Source organism: Gopherus evgoodei, chromosome 2, assembly GCF_007399415.2.
Source record: "Gopherus evgoodei ecotype Sinaloan lineage chromosome 2, rGopEvg1_v1.p, whole genome shotgun sequence".
Classification (NCBI taxonomy): domain Eukaryota; kingdom Metazoa; phylum Chordata; order Testudines; family Testudinidae; genus Gopherus; species Gopherus evgoodei.
The window spans coordinates 95,454,372-95,468,070 of NC_044323.1; the positions used below are offsets into that span (position 1 = coordinate 95,454,372).

Sequence of the window (13,699 nt, forward strand, 5' to 3'; positions counted from 1 at the left end):
GAGGGAGGGAAGGAGCAGGTCCTGCTGCTGCAGCTGTTGCCACCATCCTGCTCTTGCCCAGCACTGAATTCCACAACAGCTCCTCATCCTCTTTCCCCTGCCTGCACAGCATCAGCAATGGGGCAAGGAAAGCAGTAGGTCACAGGGCTCTGGAGGTGGCTTCACAGCCCACAGGAGACTGGTGCTTCTAGTCCCCAGAGCTGAGCTCTGGACAAGCCATGGAGCAAGCAGAGGGAAGGACAAAGTTCCTTTCCTCCCCACAGCAGCACCAGCTCATAGCAATATTATATAAACAGACTGGAGCTGGAAATGAAGAATATGTTCTCCCACTTCAAACCATGTGAGAAATTGAAGGTGGGCAGAATTAAATAAATTATCCAAATAGGGTGAAGGAGGATGTTATGAATCAAGCCAATGAACTGAGCATCAGATATCTGTTCCAGGCACACACCGACCAGCAAAGACTACAATAAACAACCCTAAACAAGTCGTTATAATGCCAATTAAGAAATGCATTAGGAGGAAAAAGTTGAGAGAAAAGAGCATCATCTGGAGCCACCTTCCATCACAGAGATTCTAAAATATTATTAGTGGTGAGTACACAGGGGCTAGACCGTGCAAAAATATAAAGGGGAAGAGAGGATTCTTCCCATTCCTACACTAACCATCACTATAGTAGCTCTTGTTCTTCTGGAGCACAAGGACAGTGCAAGGCTAGCACTGACAGAGGCACTAGCATCCCCAAAGTGGGAGAAAGAAACACTATGGCCACACAAACCTCTTTACTGGCCAGCAGAAAGAATGTGGTACAGACCACATTGGATCACACTCCCTCAGAAACAGTGTACATGAGTAGTGAGAGCAGACAAGCCCTCAGACACAATACCCTCAGGAGCTCCCACTGAGGCAGCATGATGCTACTACCACACCCTGCTAGGGCATTTTAGCCTATGCCACTATCTAGCTCATAGTTTACAACACACTTGAAGCTGGAGGGCACTATACTAAACATGTGATTTGTCACATGTTGCTGATTTAGATGGAAAATAATTGTCTTTTCTTTCAAATGACATGCCTTGTGCCACTCCGCAAGAGAAATGAAAAGCACTTCTCTCAGGTCAGAAGTTGTTTGCTTGGGTTATGCCTGTTCATCTTTGTAACTCTTTCCTCGGCAGCCAACAAAAACCTCTGTGCAACAACTTGACTTGGATTTCATTCACAAAAGGTCTCTCCTAGTCAGCTTTGTTTATTTGTGTGCAAGCTTCTAGAATTTGTGTGCTTAGAGATCAAGATGAAAGGTCATAACTGACATGTCAAGTGAAAAGTGAAAATTTGCAAAACCATGATAATCACAGAACAATACACTATTATAAATCCCCAGTTAAGTAGAAGGCCAAGTGAAGGTGAAAGTGACCAATCTCTTCATCAAAGATTCCATAAGCTGACGAACCTGAGGGCTGAGAGATGCAACTACTGGAGGCTGGGATATGCTTGAAATCCCCTGCCAAGCCTCACTTCTCCTTTCTAGTTGCTGAAGAAAAAATCCTACTACTACGCTATATTCTAGATCTATCCTACGAAAACTTTGACAATCTCAGTGAAGTGCTTAGACGTAAATATAGGGCTTAATCAAAAAAAAAAAAAAAAAAACCTAAATCCCACATCCTTTACACACAGGAGTAGTCCAATTTCATGCCAACAAGAACATCTCACATGAATAAGAGCTGCAGCTTCATGCCTCCAAACACGTAGCCGTAGGTGGGTAGATGAAGAGCACATGATGAAACATAGCAATATTTTACCATTTAAAGTATGAAGTGTTAGAATAACATTTATTTCAACACGTTCTACCTCATCAACCATTTACTTCAACACTTGGTAAAGTGCTACACTCAGCTGTTACCACATAGCCATTTATTTCACAATATGTTGTGTGTCATTTGGCTGTTGCCTTGAACTGCTGCTACAGGGAGCTAGAAATACAGCAATATTGATACACTCCCCTCCAATTGAGAAACAGTAAAATGGATCCCGAGGCATTGTAAATACAAGTTATGACTAGGTACGGGGAACCAGCAGGATAAGAGATTGGAAGGTACAGCTACAAAGCTCACAGGTGTGATGTCATCCTATTGACCTCACTGGGTTTTGAACCAGGCCGCAACTGCTGTTTGGGAAATGAGGAAAAGGAAACAGAATCAAGAAAAGGGGATTGTTCGGTTTCTTTGCAGCCTCTCTCTTTTAGTACAAAACAGCAAAACACAAGCAGTTTCATATTGAAATGTCATTGTTAGCTGGGATGGTGCTTTAGATAGTCATGAAACACCCAAACCCCATTAATATAAAGCCTAAAAAACCACTATAGTATATCATTTTGCTTATTTATTTTTACAAGGATCGCTATCCTTTTAAATGTACATTTCTGAGAACAGAACCCATCCAGCCACAAAGAGTCAGAGGTTGTTAAACTATGGATAGCGGACCACAGAACACTGCTGGTGGCCACATGGTGTTGGCTCCTCTTCATTACTTTCAGCAGCGAAACTGCATTAAAATACAGCCAAAAGTACAAAAACATTTTTCTAATATTACTTTTCCATGTTAGCATTTGCTGTCTTTGCCACAAGTTATGGGATTGTGAATGCAGGGAGAGGAGTCCATTAATCTCTGTATTGAAATGTGGTCCACGCCATGAAAAAACTTGAGAACCCAAGTTGTAAGTGATTCAAGCAGTGTGTTAATAAGGGGTTAAAAGCTACAATGCAAGCTTTCAGAGAGCAAGGACATTGCAATGGTGTGGCTAACAGCGAGCTAATTGGGTAACTAGGTGTGAATAAAAGGAAGCATAGAGTATGGTCAAGAGGCTCTTGTCCTAAGTACTGAGCACACTCAAAAGAAATGAAGGCTTGTCCACTAGCACTTCTGAAAATGGTTCACTAGCAGAAGCACTTACACTGCCTTAAGGCAGAACCATGTTCAAGTCTAGCCTCCCAAATGGAGGTCAAACATTGTGCTGAGAAAGGCTTGTACCACAGTTTTAAAGTTGTATTGTGTAGATAGAAACCATGCTGCCTACTTCTAAAACACATTAAGTACCTTAAAGCAGAAAGGTGCTGCTCTGACAGGACTAAAAATAAGCTGAACTTTAAAGTTTGCTTTCTGAAATCTGTGCTGAACATACTGGAATAAATTTTCAGTTATCCTGATACAAGCCAGTGAAGTCTTTTTCAGCCACTCCCGGGACCAAGTGTAGAAAGAGTCCTGTGGTACTATGGCCTTCTTCAACAAGCTCATGCATTGCAGAGTAGCCTGAGATATGTGAAGCTACAAGTCAAGACTGCAAAGTAGTCCTCTGCAGCTCTTGATTATTGTTGTTATTATTCTTTATTTGTGTTGTGGTAGCTTCAAGGAGTTCCAGTCATGGACCAGGACCCCTTTGTGCTAGGAGCTGTAAAAACACAAAGATCGCCAGTGACCAAGTTGCCTGTGGTTTGCCATAAACACTTATGCTGTTTCAGGTGAAAAGTTCCTACATATAAATACTTTTTTTTGGTGATAAGCAATATCACAATCTAAAGACAAAATTAATGCTTCAGCAAGCACGATAGCATTTTGATGGCACTCAGTCTAGCCACGTGGGGGAGCCCTATGGTTTGTTTCCAGAGTATAAAGAATTAGAAGCACCCCAAAACTAGCACACAGAGCAACTAGAGAGGAGAGTTGTTTGGCATTACCAACGCCTCTAGCCTACTCAGAATTTGACAGAATGTGAAGGGTGCCCCAACCGGTGTTCTGCTGCTGAAAATATGGAGGCACAGCAGTTGTAATGTAGGGCCACCAGGGTCTGTCTAACATGAGTATAGAGGCAGTGACAAGATGCCCACAGGGACCCAAAGGTCCACATGTCGAGAGGCTCAGAAACTTTTAAAAAGGAAGTCTTAAATTCTAAATCACGGATGTTGTCTCCTGCAAAGCAAAAGACACACAACAATCAGAAACTATAACATATCTAAATATGTACCTGTCAAATCAAATTGCTGGAATGGATAAATATTTTAATATTTATAGCCTGAGACGCATAAAAGAGAGCAGCAGCATGGCATTCCATTCTCAGAGTGAAACAGAAAGGGGCTATGGAACTGGGAAGGGTTTCTTTCCCCCCACCTCTGCCCCTTCTTAAACTTTATTTTTAAAAAGGACTTGGCCCACTGCATCTAGGTGCCTAAATGGAAGAAGAGCTTCACTGAAAATCTGTCCCCAGATGTGCGTGTGGTGCACTTTGGAAAAACTGGTCCTACAGACTGCATTGTAATTGTGGCTTCCAATTAAAAATAAAATGACTGGTAAAAGCTCTATAAAATCCAAGGTCAAGATTTACAAATATTTATTTAAGCCAAAAATTAAAAACAACAAACAAAAAAACTTACATTATCTCAACTCCTATTCCTAGATCTCTTAGGTCCCTTTTGCCATTGAGGTGCCTATGGCACAATCTGATTGAAAAAAACTTAGGAAACAAAAATGGAGCGAAAGACAAATGTCTTTTATTTTGCTTTTACGTGCTATTCCCAGCTGTCAATCTATCCGCGCAGGGATCCAGGCAGAGGCAGCCACTCTGATGCCCCAGACTGAGTACAGCACATTTCAGCGAGGGGCTCCAAAACAGTGGCAGGACTTCAAAGGAGAGTGTTGCACCGTGCTGAACATCCCAACAGCAACAGCAGCGCGCTGAACACTGAGTGGCACTTTCAAACTTCAGAAACTTAGTTTCTGAGCAGTTCTGCAGCTAAAGAGGATACACTGCCCCATCTAAAATTTTGAACAAAAGCTGCCATGGATCCCAGGTTTGGTTTTGAGAACACACAGATTTCTCTGTTTGTTTGCAACTTTTATAAGGCACGTCACCATGACAGCAAAGCACCAGAGCTGGTTGAAATTCTTCCAAAATTAAAAATTTTGACAAAAACAGTTTTGCTATTTTTTAACCATTTCCCTACCACTCTACTAAGCACTAAACCTAACATTCAGTTTTGTATTAAACACTTTCTTTTATGAAATATATTAAATGTTTGAATTTAACTTTTTTAAACAACCACTCCCTGATTTTAATTTGAACCCACTCCAGAAACTATTGTAAATGAACAGTATTATTACTGACTTGGATCAATCCCTCCCATGGAAAATGCTGCAGGAGGGACTTAGGGAGTAAATCTCTGCAAGGATCCCTCACAGATACACTCCTCCTAACGTCTAATGAGAGAGGTGAAGTTTGGCCCCATAAAGACTGGCTATACCACCTGCCACCCTCCGATCTTGGGAATCCACAGGAGGCCAGAGTTGAGGTAACAGGAATTCTGTGTGTCTGCTACAAACACTGGGAACCCCTGGGGGAACTCAATAGAAAAGATAATATAGGTCCCTCTGGACCCACCCAGTTTCTGCCATATATCTCTGACAGATAACAGACCCAAGAACTGCCCCCACAGGATCTGGAGGAAGATGGTGGGAACACTGCAAAAGATGCAGCTAACTCCCACTCCATTTGAAAGTGAGAGAGACCTGTTCTTGGCAGGTGGGGGGTTCCCTCCATGCATTGATCAGTCAGCAATGACCTAGGCTACTATTATCATCTCAGTTATAGGGTCAGTTTCATAACAGAAAGGCTGCCTGTCAAGGGTAGGTAAGAAAGAAAAAAAATGTATTAATGCCCCCAAACTGGACTTTCTAGATAACCATTCACGTTCACTGAAATAGGATAAAAAAATTTGGCAAATACTTGCTGATTTATTTTTTTTCAGTACATGAACAGGTGCATCCAATAAGCTGCCATTGTGTTGTTAATTTGGTCAAGCCTGAACTGCTCCTCTTTGCCTCTTGGTCACTTTGCAAATTGATTCTGAGATGTCACTTACAAGATATGATCCAGTGCAGTTATTAAGGGCCTGATTCTCCCCACCCAATGCAGTGAATAGGAACTGAGGACACTCGGTGTCTTGCAAGGAAAACCCTTTAAAATGTAAAATCTTCCCTCCCCCAAGAAAATAGTGTAAGTTTCAAACACCAGCAGAAACACATCCCTATAGAAAGAGTGGGGCAAGGACTCCTTTCAGCTATACCCCTGCACCCTCACTCACTTCACGGGCTGCAGAGATAGCAGAATGCTGTCTATGCTGTTCGTGAACATCTTTCACAGAGACCTTTAAATCTAAGCCAACTGAAGTGTCCCTGCCGTTTACATAAGCTAATTCTCTGAGCTTTACTAATTAGGAACTAACAGTTCCTTCAGATGAGCTGCGATACCCAGGACGAATACCAGCAATATGTTTTAAATCATAGTGTTTATAACAGGAATGATTCATTTTTTCCATGAAGAACGACAGACGGGCTTAGCACAGCCATAAAATTGCATGGGAATTAAAACTGGGGAGAGAATAGCAAAAGGAACTACCTACCCCAGTCCCATCTCTACAGACAGAATTTACACTAACAAGACTCAAAATAACCAATGTTGCATGAAACTTCAGAAATGCAATGAGATCTGTAACCACGCCAAAAAAAAAAAAAAAAAGATTTCCTTAGGGCAGGTTTACATTTGAAAGCTGCAGTGGTGAAGCTGCACCGCTGTAACGCTTTAGTGAACATGCCACCGTGTCAACGGGAGAGACTCTCCCAGGGACACAGCGCTGTCTACACCAGCGGTTAGGTCAGTAGAACTGCGTCACTTTGGGGTGTGGATTCTTCACTCGAGTGATGTAGTTATACCAATGTCAGTTGGTAGGACAGACCTGGCCTTAGTAAGGACAGAAAAGATGTAGTGTGTGAAAGGAAACTACGACAATTTTGTCATCTGCCCTAAAACCTTTTTCAAAGAAAAAGCAGATTCATACAATAGATTAAATGGATGTAAGACCCATGGTTCCAATAACTCTTTCACTGTAAAGATAGAAATGAAAAACAAAAATTGCTGAGCACTGCCTTGGATATTTTTTCCCTCTCTTATCACATCTGAGACAAATGACACTGGCCCAAACAGGAGGCCACTCCCTCATTCTCAAATGTTAAATGGTTGAAGTTCTCTAGAGGGGTACATTAAAAGGACTGTCAGCCCCAGAATATGTTTCAGCACTGCTCTTTGAAAATCTAGTCCACTCAAAACATACCTTCATCTCCCCGCTACTCTCTGCAAGAGAGCAATCAACCCACAAGTGATGGATTTATTCCACACATATGTTGTAAATATTGGAAGTAATAGTTACCATCACTCTTTTTAATTAAAAACAAAAAACAAAAAACAATCCCCCCAAAATCCACAGATATAGAGACACGCACATTTACATGTAGAAATGTGAAGTATTTGAGCTTTTTCTAATAACTGCAGCTCCTGGAGCGGACATGCATTCCACATACAATTGACTTAAAAGCTCTTTTTTTGCTGCAATAAAAATATACAGATGTCCTTTTTCAAAAAAAATTATTTTCCCTTTTCCTGTGTTACAGGAAGCCTACCCACACTTTTAAATACAAAGTGGGTATATATAGAAGCACAAATTAGCCATCTTGAAAAGTCTGTATTTTCCAACCACAGGAAAACTAAAGCATTACTGTGAATGTTTACATACTCGGCTACATTGGATTAAAGCAGTATTTTCTCTCCATCTGCCCAGCAAAGCTGGCAAGAAACTGCGGAAGAAAGTGGACAGCCTTTCTGGTTGTTTCTTCACCTGTTGCTACAGTGGGACTGGGATGTGCTTACATTATTCAGTGCTCTTCATAAGGACTACTAAAAATGTCAAGCTGAATACAATCACTGATTTGATAAAAGCACGTCTTTTATATATAAATGATGCAACTAATATGAAAAATTAAGTCTGTCTGTCTTCTTTGCTATAAATTTAGCCAGATGCTCATTCATTTAGTTGTCCTCCTGTATCAAATCTATTACAGGTAAGCAGAAATGTGATGGGGTTTTATACGATATTAATTGCTTGAGGGATTTTACAAACCAAAAAGAAAAAACTGTAAAGAAATTCCCTTTAGCAGCAGTGAAGTAGATCTGCCCAGCTGACGTTTTCATACTTTGGGCACTTTGGGCAGGACTAACTATCCCCCAACCTCTCTTTTGTACATGCTAGTTATATGCAATCATTTGTTTTCTATTAACTTACTAAGAACCTTGCTCCCAAACCAAAGCTTCTGTGCAGGCCAGGTCACAACAATGGTAGCCAGGTGCTAATGGTCAAGGTGTGAGCACATTAGGTACATTAAACAATGGAGACTGGAAAGTAACAAAAAAAAAACCAACAACAATTCAGTCGCAGGCTGAGAAAATGTTGCCAGTTCTGCGGTAGACACCACGCAGTATCGCTAGCACCTGTGACTGGTTTAGGAAGGGACACAGTAGCCAGTCAGGGGTCAAAGTAGCATTTGTCATCACTGAAGTCATCTTAGAACTCTCTGCATCTCAGCTCTGCAGCAGTACAGTGCACTCACACAGCTGTCATATGTTCCCAGAAGTCTCTTCATATATTTTGCATTTACATGTGTTAGAAGCTATAACATGTGAGTCAAATCACCAATGACACGCAAACTAATATTTCTATAGGTTAATGCCTCACAGTAGTAGTTCTTTCTGCATGTTCTGTGTTCTCCTGCAGGCAAGTCTGTCAGCAGTACTCTGTATACTCTGCGCACTCAAAAGATGAGTGACTAACTTGCTTAAAGGGTTTGAACAGGATTGGAGGGGAGGGGGGAAAAAGGCAGCAACTGAAATGTCATGTTAGAGGAGAGATGAAAACCCCCACCATCAACTTTTCACTTAGCAACTATAAAGACAAGTGTTCATTTTCTTATCTAGCCTCCATCTTTATTAACAATCAGACTCTGTTAAAATAAAGGCAGTTGGTGAGACTTAAGGTTGTGAGAGACACACTTTGATCTGCACCCTGATGAGTGCACATTCCCCTTTGCTGCTGGCCCAACTAATGAAGGGATAGAATTAGCTTTTATCCCTGGCACTTTCTTTAGCAAGAAAACATGCGCTAATCAGCTGTCCTCACTAATCAGTGGTCTGGCTAATGACCTTTTGCCTTAAAACACTAAAATTTCTGAATTATGTGGAGGAAAAAAAAAAGCAGACTGGCCCCTCTTTGTGGGTCTTTAGCCTATCATCTGGAACTGGAGACTGGAAGGTTAAATGGCAAATCTGTACCCTGACAAGGTGATAAATCTATAATCAAAAGGCACTAGTCTTGACACCTCAAGATGTTCATTACTACAGAACTAAATGATTTTTTTTAAACTAGAAGCAGATGAAAAAAATTGTTTAACTCCCTCATATTTTGCCTGTGGAGAAATCCATTCCACATCTGTGTTCACGTGTCAGTTACTTTCTTACTTTTTATTAATGCCTGAGCAGGACTTCAGAGGTTGAAACCATTCACTTTTTTCAGTAACTCAGGGGGACTGTAGCTGGGGAGAAAATGAAAAAACAAAACAAAAAAATCTCTTTCCAAAAGACGTGTTCCCTCCTTTCTTTAAATTGTAATTAAAATAGCTCTTAAATAATTGTTTTAAAGCCTATTTGCTTTTCTTCTCTGCTCTTTTTAAATTAGGGTTTGCTTTTTTTCATGTGTTGCTATGAGGGTGGAGCAAATGTAACATTTGATGGTTCATGAAGATTAGCAACAGATGATACATGCCCTACTGAATTTTCTTTTGCAGAGGCCTATGCTAATTTAGGGATACAATGTAAATGTTTAAAACATTTTCCTACATAAACAAAAAGAATAAATATTCTTATATTATCTTAGACATATACAGGAAAAATGATTCATCCTGAGAGAGATGAAAAGTGCCAGTACAAAATGCAATTAAATACAACAGCTTCAGTATCCTTCCAATCTTGCTTTCTGAAATGAACTTGCATTCAATACTCACGATAATGAGGATCCATGTAACCATTCCTGGGGTCCATTGCAAAAACCGTCCCACGATAAGGTACAGAAGGCTCAGAAAGGTGCGATATAGATCCATGGATCTCCTTCTTTATTAATGAGGCCCTTTCTTCACTAGATGTTGAAGGCTCTTCACTGATTTTACTAAGGCCTTGCCCACCTTGTGGCTGCATTGTGATTGCGTTTCTTCTCTCTCTGTGATAGGTCTGTCCAGGACTTTCATCCTCTAGGGAAAAAAATGAGAACAAGATAGAGAGAGAGACTTTTAGACCACTTATAGCAAATGAAATAAAAGTACTTTCCCCCCCTTTTCACCACTTTCAAAGCTGCAATGTAAGTTTGTGACAATAGGTGCATGTATGGTTATGAAAGATGTTCTGGGATAAAAGCTGAAAAAACTAGCCCACTCAGACCAAGTGGCAGTTGAGCAGTAGATCATCATCACCCATTCACTGATGCATTTGCCAGCGGGGCTATTAATCCTACACGAACGGACACAGACTTGCTGTTTTCTTGCCTCAGGGACAAGCAGGCTGGAATTTTTGGCCGCTTGACTGGGAGGAAAAAAACAATTTGTCACAAACAAGAGAAGATGAACCCTGCTAGCTGAGACTAAATCAAGTCTAGCCACCCACTGCTGCTTTGTATTTGCCACTGTGCTGCTCCATCCCAAAAAGCTGCACTGTTAAAAGACAAGAGTTTGGAGTAATAGAAAAGGTCCTACTCGTTAAAATTAAGGTAGGTGACAGTATAATGCGTTTATCCCATTCCAGTTACTCAGCAAGCACAAGGTACGAGCAGTAAAGTCACCTGCTGTAATAGCATCACCCACATATGTCAAGATGTACAGACTTCAAGGTTAACACTTTACAGCATTGAGTTAAATATCTTTCACACACAAATACATAAAAAATATAGTTTACACACTGTATGTGACCAGTATGGGTGAAATTCAGCTGCCCTGCATGGAACCCAAATAACTGGATTTTCTGTGGCTGATATGCAAAGTAACTAGGAAGGTGAATTCCAACCCCCAACCTAGGCCAGTGCCCAGCGCTTGCTTCTCCAGGGGATACACTACCTGAGTGTGTTGTTATGGCCACGGGATCCACAACATCACTCATACTCTGGCCCTTTGGCCACTCTCTCTCCAAGCCACCCTCTGACACCCTTTAACTTGATTTAAGGGGGTCCAAAGGACCCATCCATGGCTACTCCACCGATGGCTCCCACACAAAGCCCCATCTTCTATGTATTACTCACACACACACACACAGAGACGCAAGCAGTGCAGGTGTTCTGTCAGAAAATCACTGCTTATATAAGGGCAGGAAGAGAGCTGGTTAACAATTCTGTAATCACTGGCTGGAGTCCTCACCTATATCTACAAAGTCAGAATATTTGATCTCCAGATTCCTGTTTCCAGAAGGACCACTTTATAAATATGCACTAATAAATATTGTCCTACGTAACTATTAAGAGAGATGTTCACAAACAACTACAGAAAATTGTTCAGGAGCTCATCAAAAATTCTGGTGCAAAAACAGATAACAACAAGAACACTGACCAAAAACACATTTAGGAAGAAAAAAAATGTATGGGCCACTATTTTATAATTGACGTACCAAAAACAGCACAGTTCAGAATGATAAGAAGAATCCAGCTTTAACTATCAGAGGTCAGAACATTCAAAGTTCTGGCTAAAACTTCATCTGTAACTCTCCCTCTTGTGCTTACTCAGTACAGGGATAAGAGAGGATATAATCCTAATCTAATCTCTCACAAACTCTGCACCAGTGTGACTCCACTGACTTCAGTCGAGTTACCCCTGATTTTCACTGCTATAAGTGAGTGCAGAAAGGGGGCCTGTGCATACCGCAATATCTAAATGCATCAGGCTGAATTCTGGCCACTATCTAAACTAGCTTTTATCAGTCTACAAATTTATTTTAAATGCAGGGTTTTGGGCACATTTTTTCCCCAAAAGTAGCAAAGAAAAAACATCAATGTGGTTTGTGTAAATGTATGGATTATTTGTACATTTGCAATCATCATATCAACCCATTTCTGAAGAGGAGCTAGTCATTGGGCCCAGTTCCTCAATGTTCTCCCATCTGTGCACAGAGGACTTGCAGGATTGGGCCCATGGTGAAGTAATTAGTATAAATAAGGACAAAAATATTGCAAAGCTAACAATCTTTGCCTGTTTTTTTTCCCCTTTGTGTTAATATGCATAAGCACTACTCTATTCTCTGGATTAATGGGGTTTAAAGTTTTCCTATTTTTACACTGAAGCTGTTTTTAGTTTACAACTTATATTAGGTTTTATACAACTGCTTGTATAGCTTAAAAAATAGTCCAAGTAATTTTTCCATCAATTTTCTCTCTAGCTCAAGCCTTTTATATGAAGTTTTACCTTAGAGTGAACTTCTGCAGATGAAATGCAAACTCTTAAAAATAGGGGATTATATTCTATTTGAAATGCTGACAAACCCTTAACTAAAGCAGGACTAACCTATGCTACTGTACTATGCTGAAGTGATTTGTATAGCAACATAATCAATTTGAAAATCAGATAAGGATTTCATTTCTTTTAGTCTTCATGTAAAGTTAACATTTGTTAAATTGCCATCCCAGAACAGAACAAGTCGTCCATGTCTGTTTGAATAATTCAGTTTTATTCTGTCCCTCTCAAGACCTGCATGCGTCAAGAATCAAGGCACCAATTACTGGTATGAAATGAGATGCTTTTTTTTTAATTGCTGACTGAAATTCAAACCTACTTTCAGTAACTTTGAAAATTAAAGCAAAATGTGTTTCATTTTAATAAATAGCTCTTAAAAAGGAGAAAAGAAAAAATATTTTCCAACACCAACAAATTACTTTTCCTCATAAAAATAATGTTTACTGTTTAGCTAGTCAATCATTTTTGAACACTGCTTCCCCTTTAAATAGTCACACAGAAATATTTTTTTAAGTAAACAACACGGCATTTTTGCAATAATAAGGAAATCCAATGGATAAACATTTTATTAAGAGTTTACTTCATACTCTGCACCACAGAGGTGCTTTTGATACAGGAGTAGAAGAAAAATTTGACAGTATACGCACTCCGGAATACAAATAGCCGAGTGGTTTGAAAGAATTCTCTATACACTGAAGGGAAACTTCTTGCAATAATTCTGCCTGCTCTTGTAACTGCAGTAAAACCACTTCAGCGAGCCAAAAGGCGAAAGCTGTCTAATCTCATTCTGTTTCAGCTGAATTGTTCAATAAAGTTTAAGAGTAAGTGCAGACAAGCTGCGCCAGGCCAAATTATTGACAGAAACATACCGTCCACCATGGCAACAAGTGGGAGTCTATAGCAAAAATGTAAGCAAACAACCCACTTCTCTAGCAGCATCTGCCAATAGATTCTTACAGCCAAACACAAGACAATGGTTACTGCTGTCCTATGTTTAAAAAATGGTCTGCTTTAGGGTCAAAAGAAACATCCGATTTACTAAAAAGTTTCAGAAAGATGAATGATTTAAAGTCAAATGGCCTGATTCTCCTCTCACACCTGTTTCATACCCCTACTTCTTAACACAGTTTCTCCTGACTTACTGAGGTGTTACAGGAAAAAAATCATGCCCAAATGATAAATTTGCACTAACTTCTCCTTCTCCACGTGTCCCCACTGAATGATAACTAGCTAGTAGCTACACACACACACACACGTGTAACAAGTACTCAGTCGGAACTAT

At 40.3% G+C, this 13,699-nt stretch overlaps 1 protein-coding gene across 3 annotated transcripts in view; it reads right to left on the reverse strand.

Annotated features, from left to right (window-relative positions):
- Nucleotides 1–13,699, reverse strand: part of GLI3 (GLI family zinc finger 3) — a 257,580-nt gene that overhangs the window by 160,429 nt on the left and 83,452 nt on the right. For all 3 annotated transcript variants that reach the window (XM_030551398.1, XM_030551397.1, XM_030551399.1), the window contains one exon: nucleotides 9,937–10,179. In XM_030551398.1, the coding sequence (XP_030407258.1) occupies nucleotides 9,937–10,179 (243 nt within the window). The remainder of the gene's footprint in view (nucleotides 1–9,936; nucleotides 10,180–13,699) is intronic.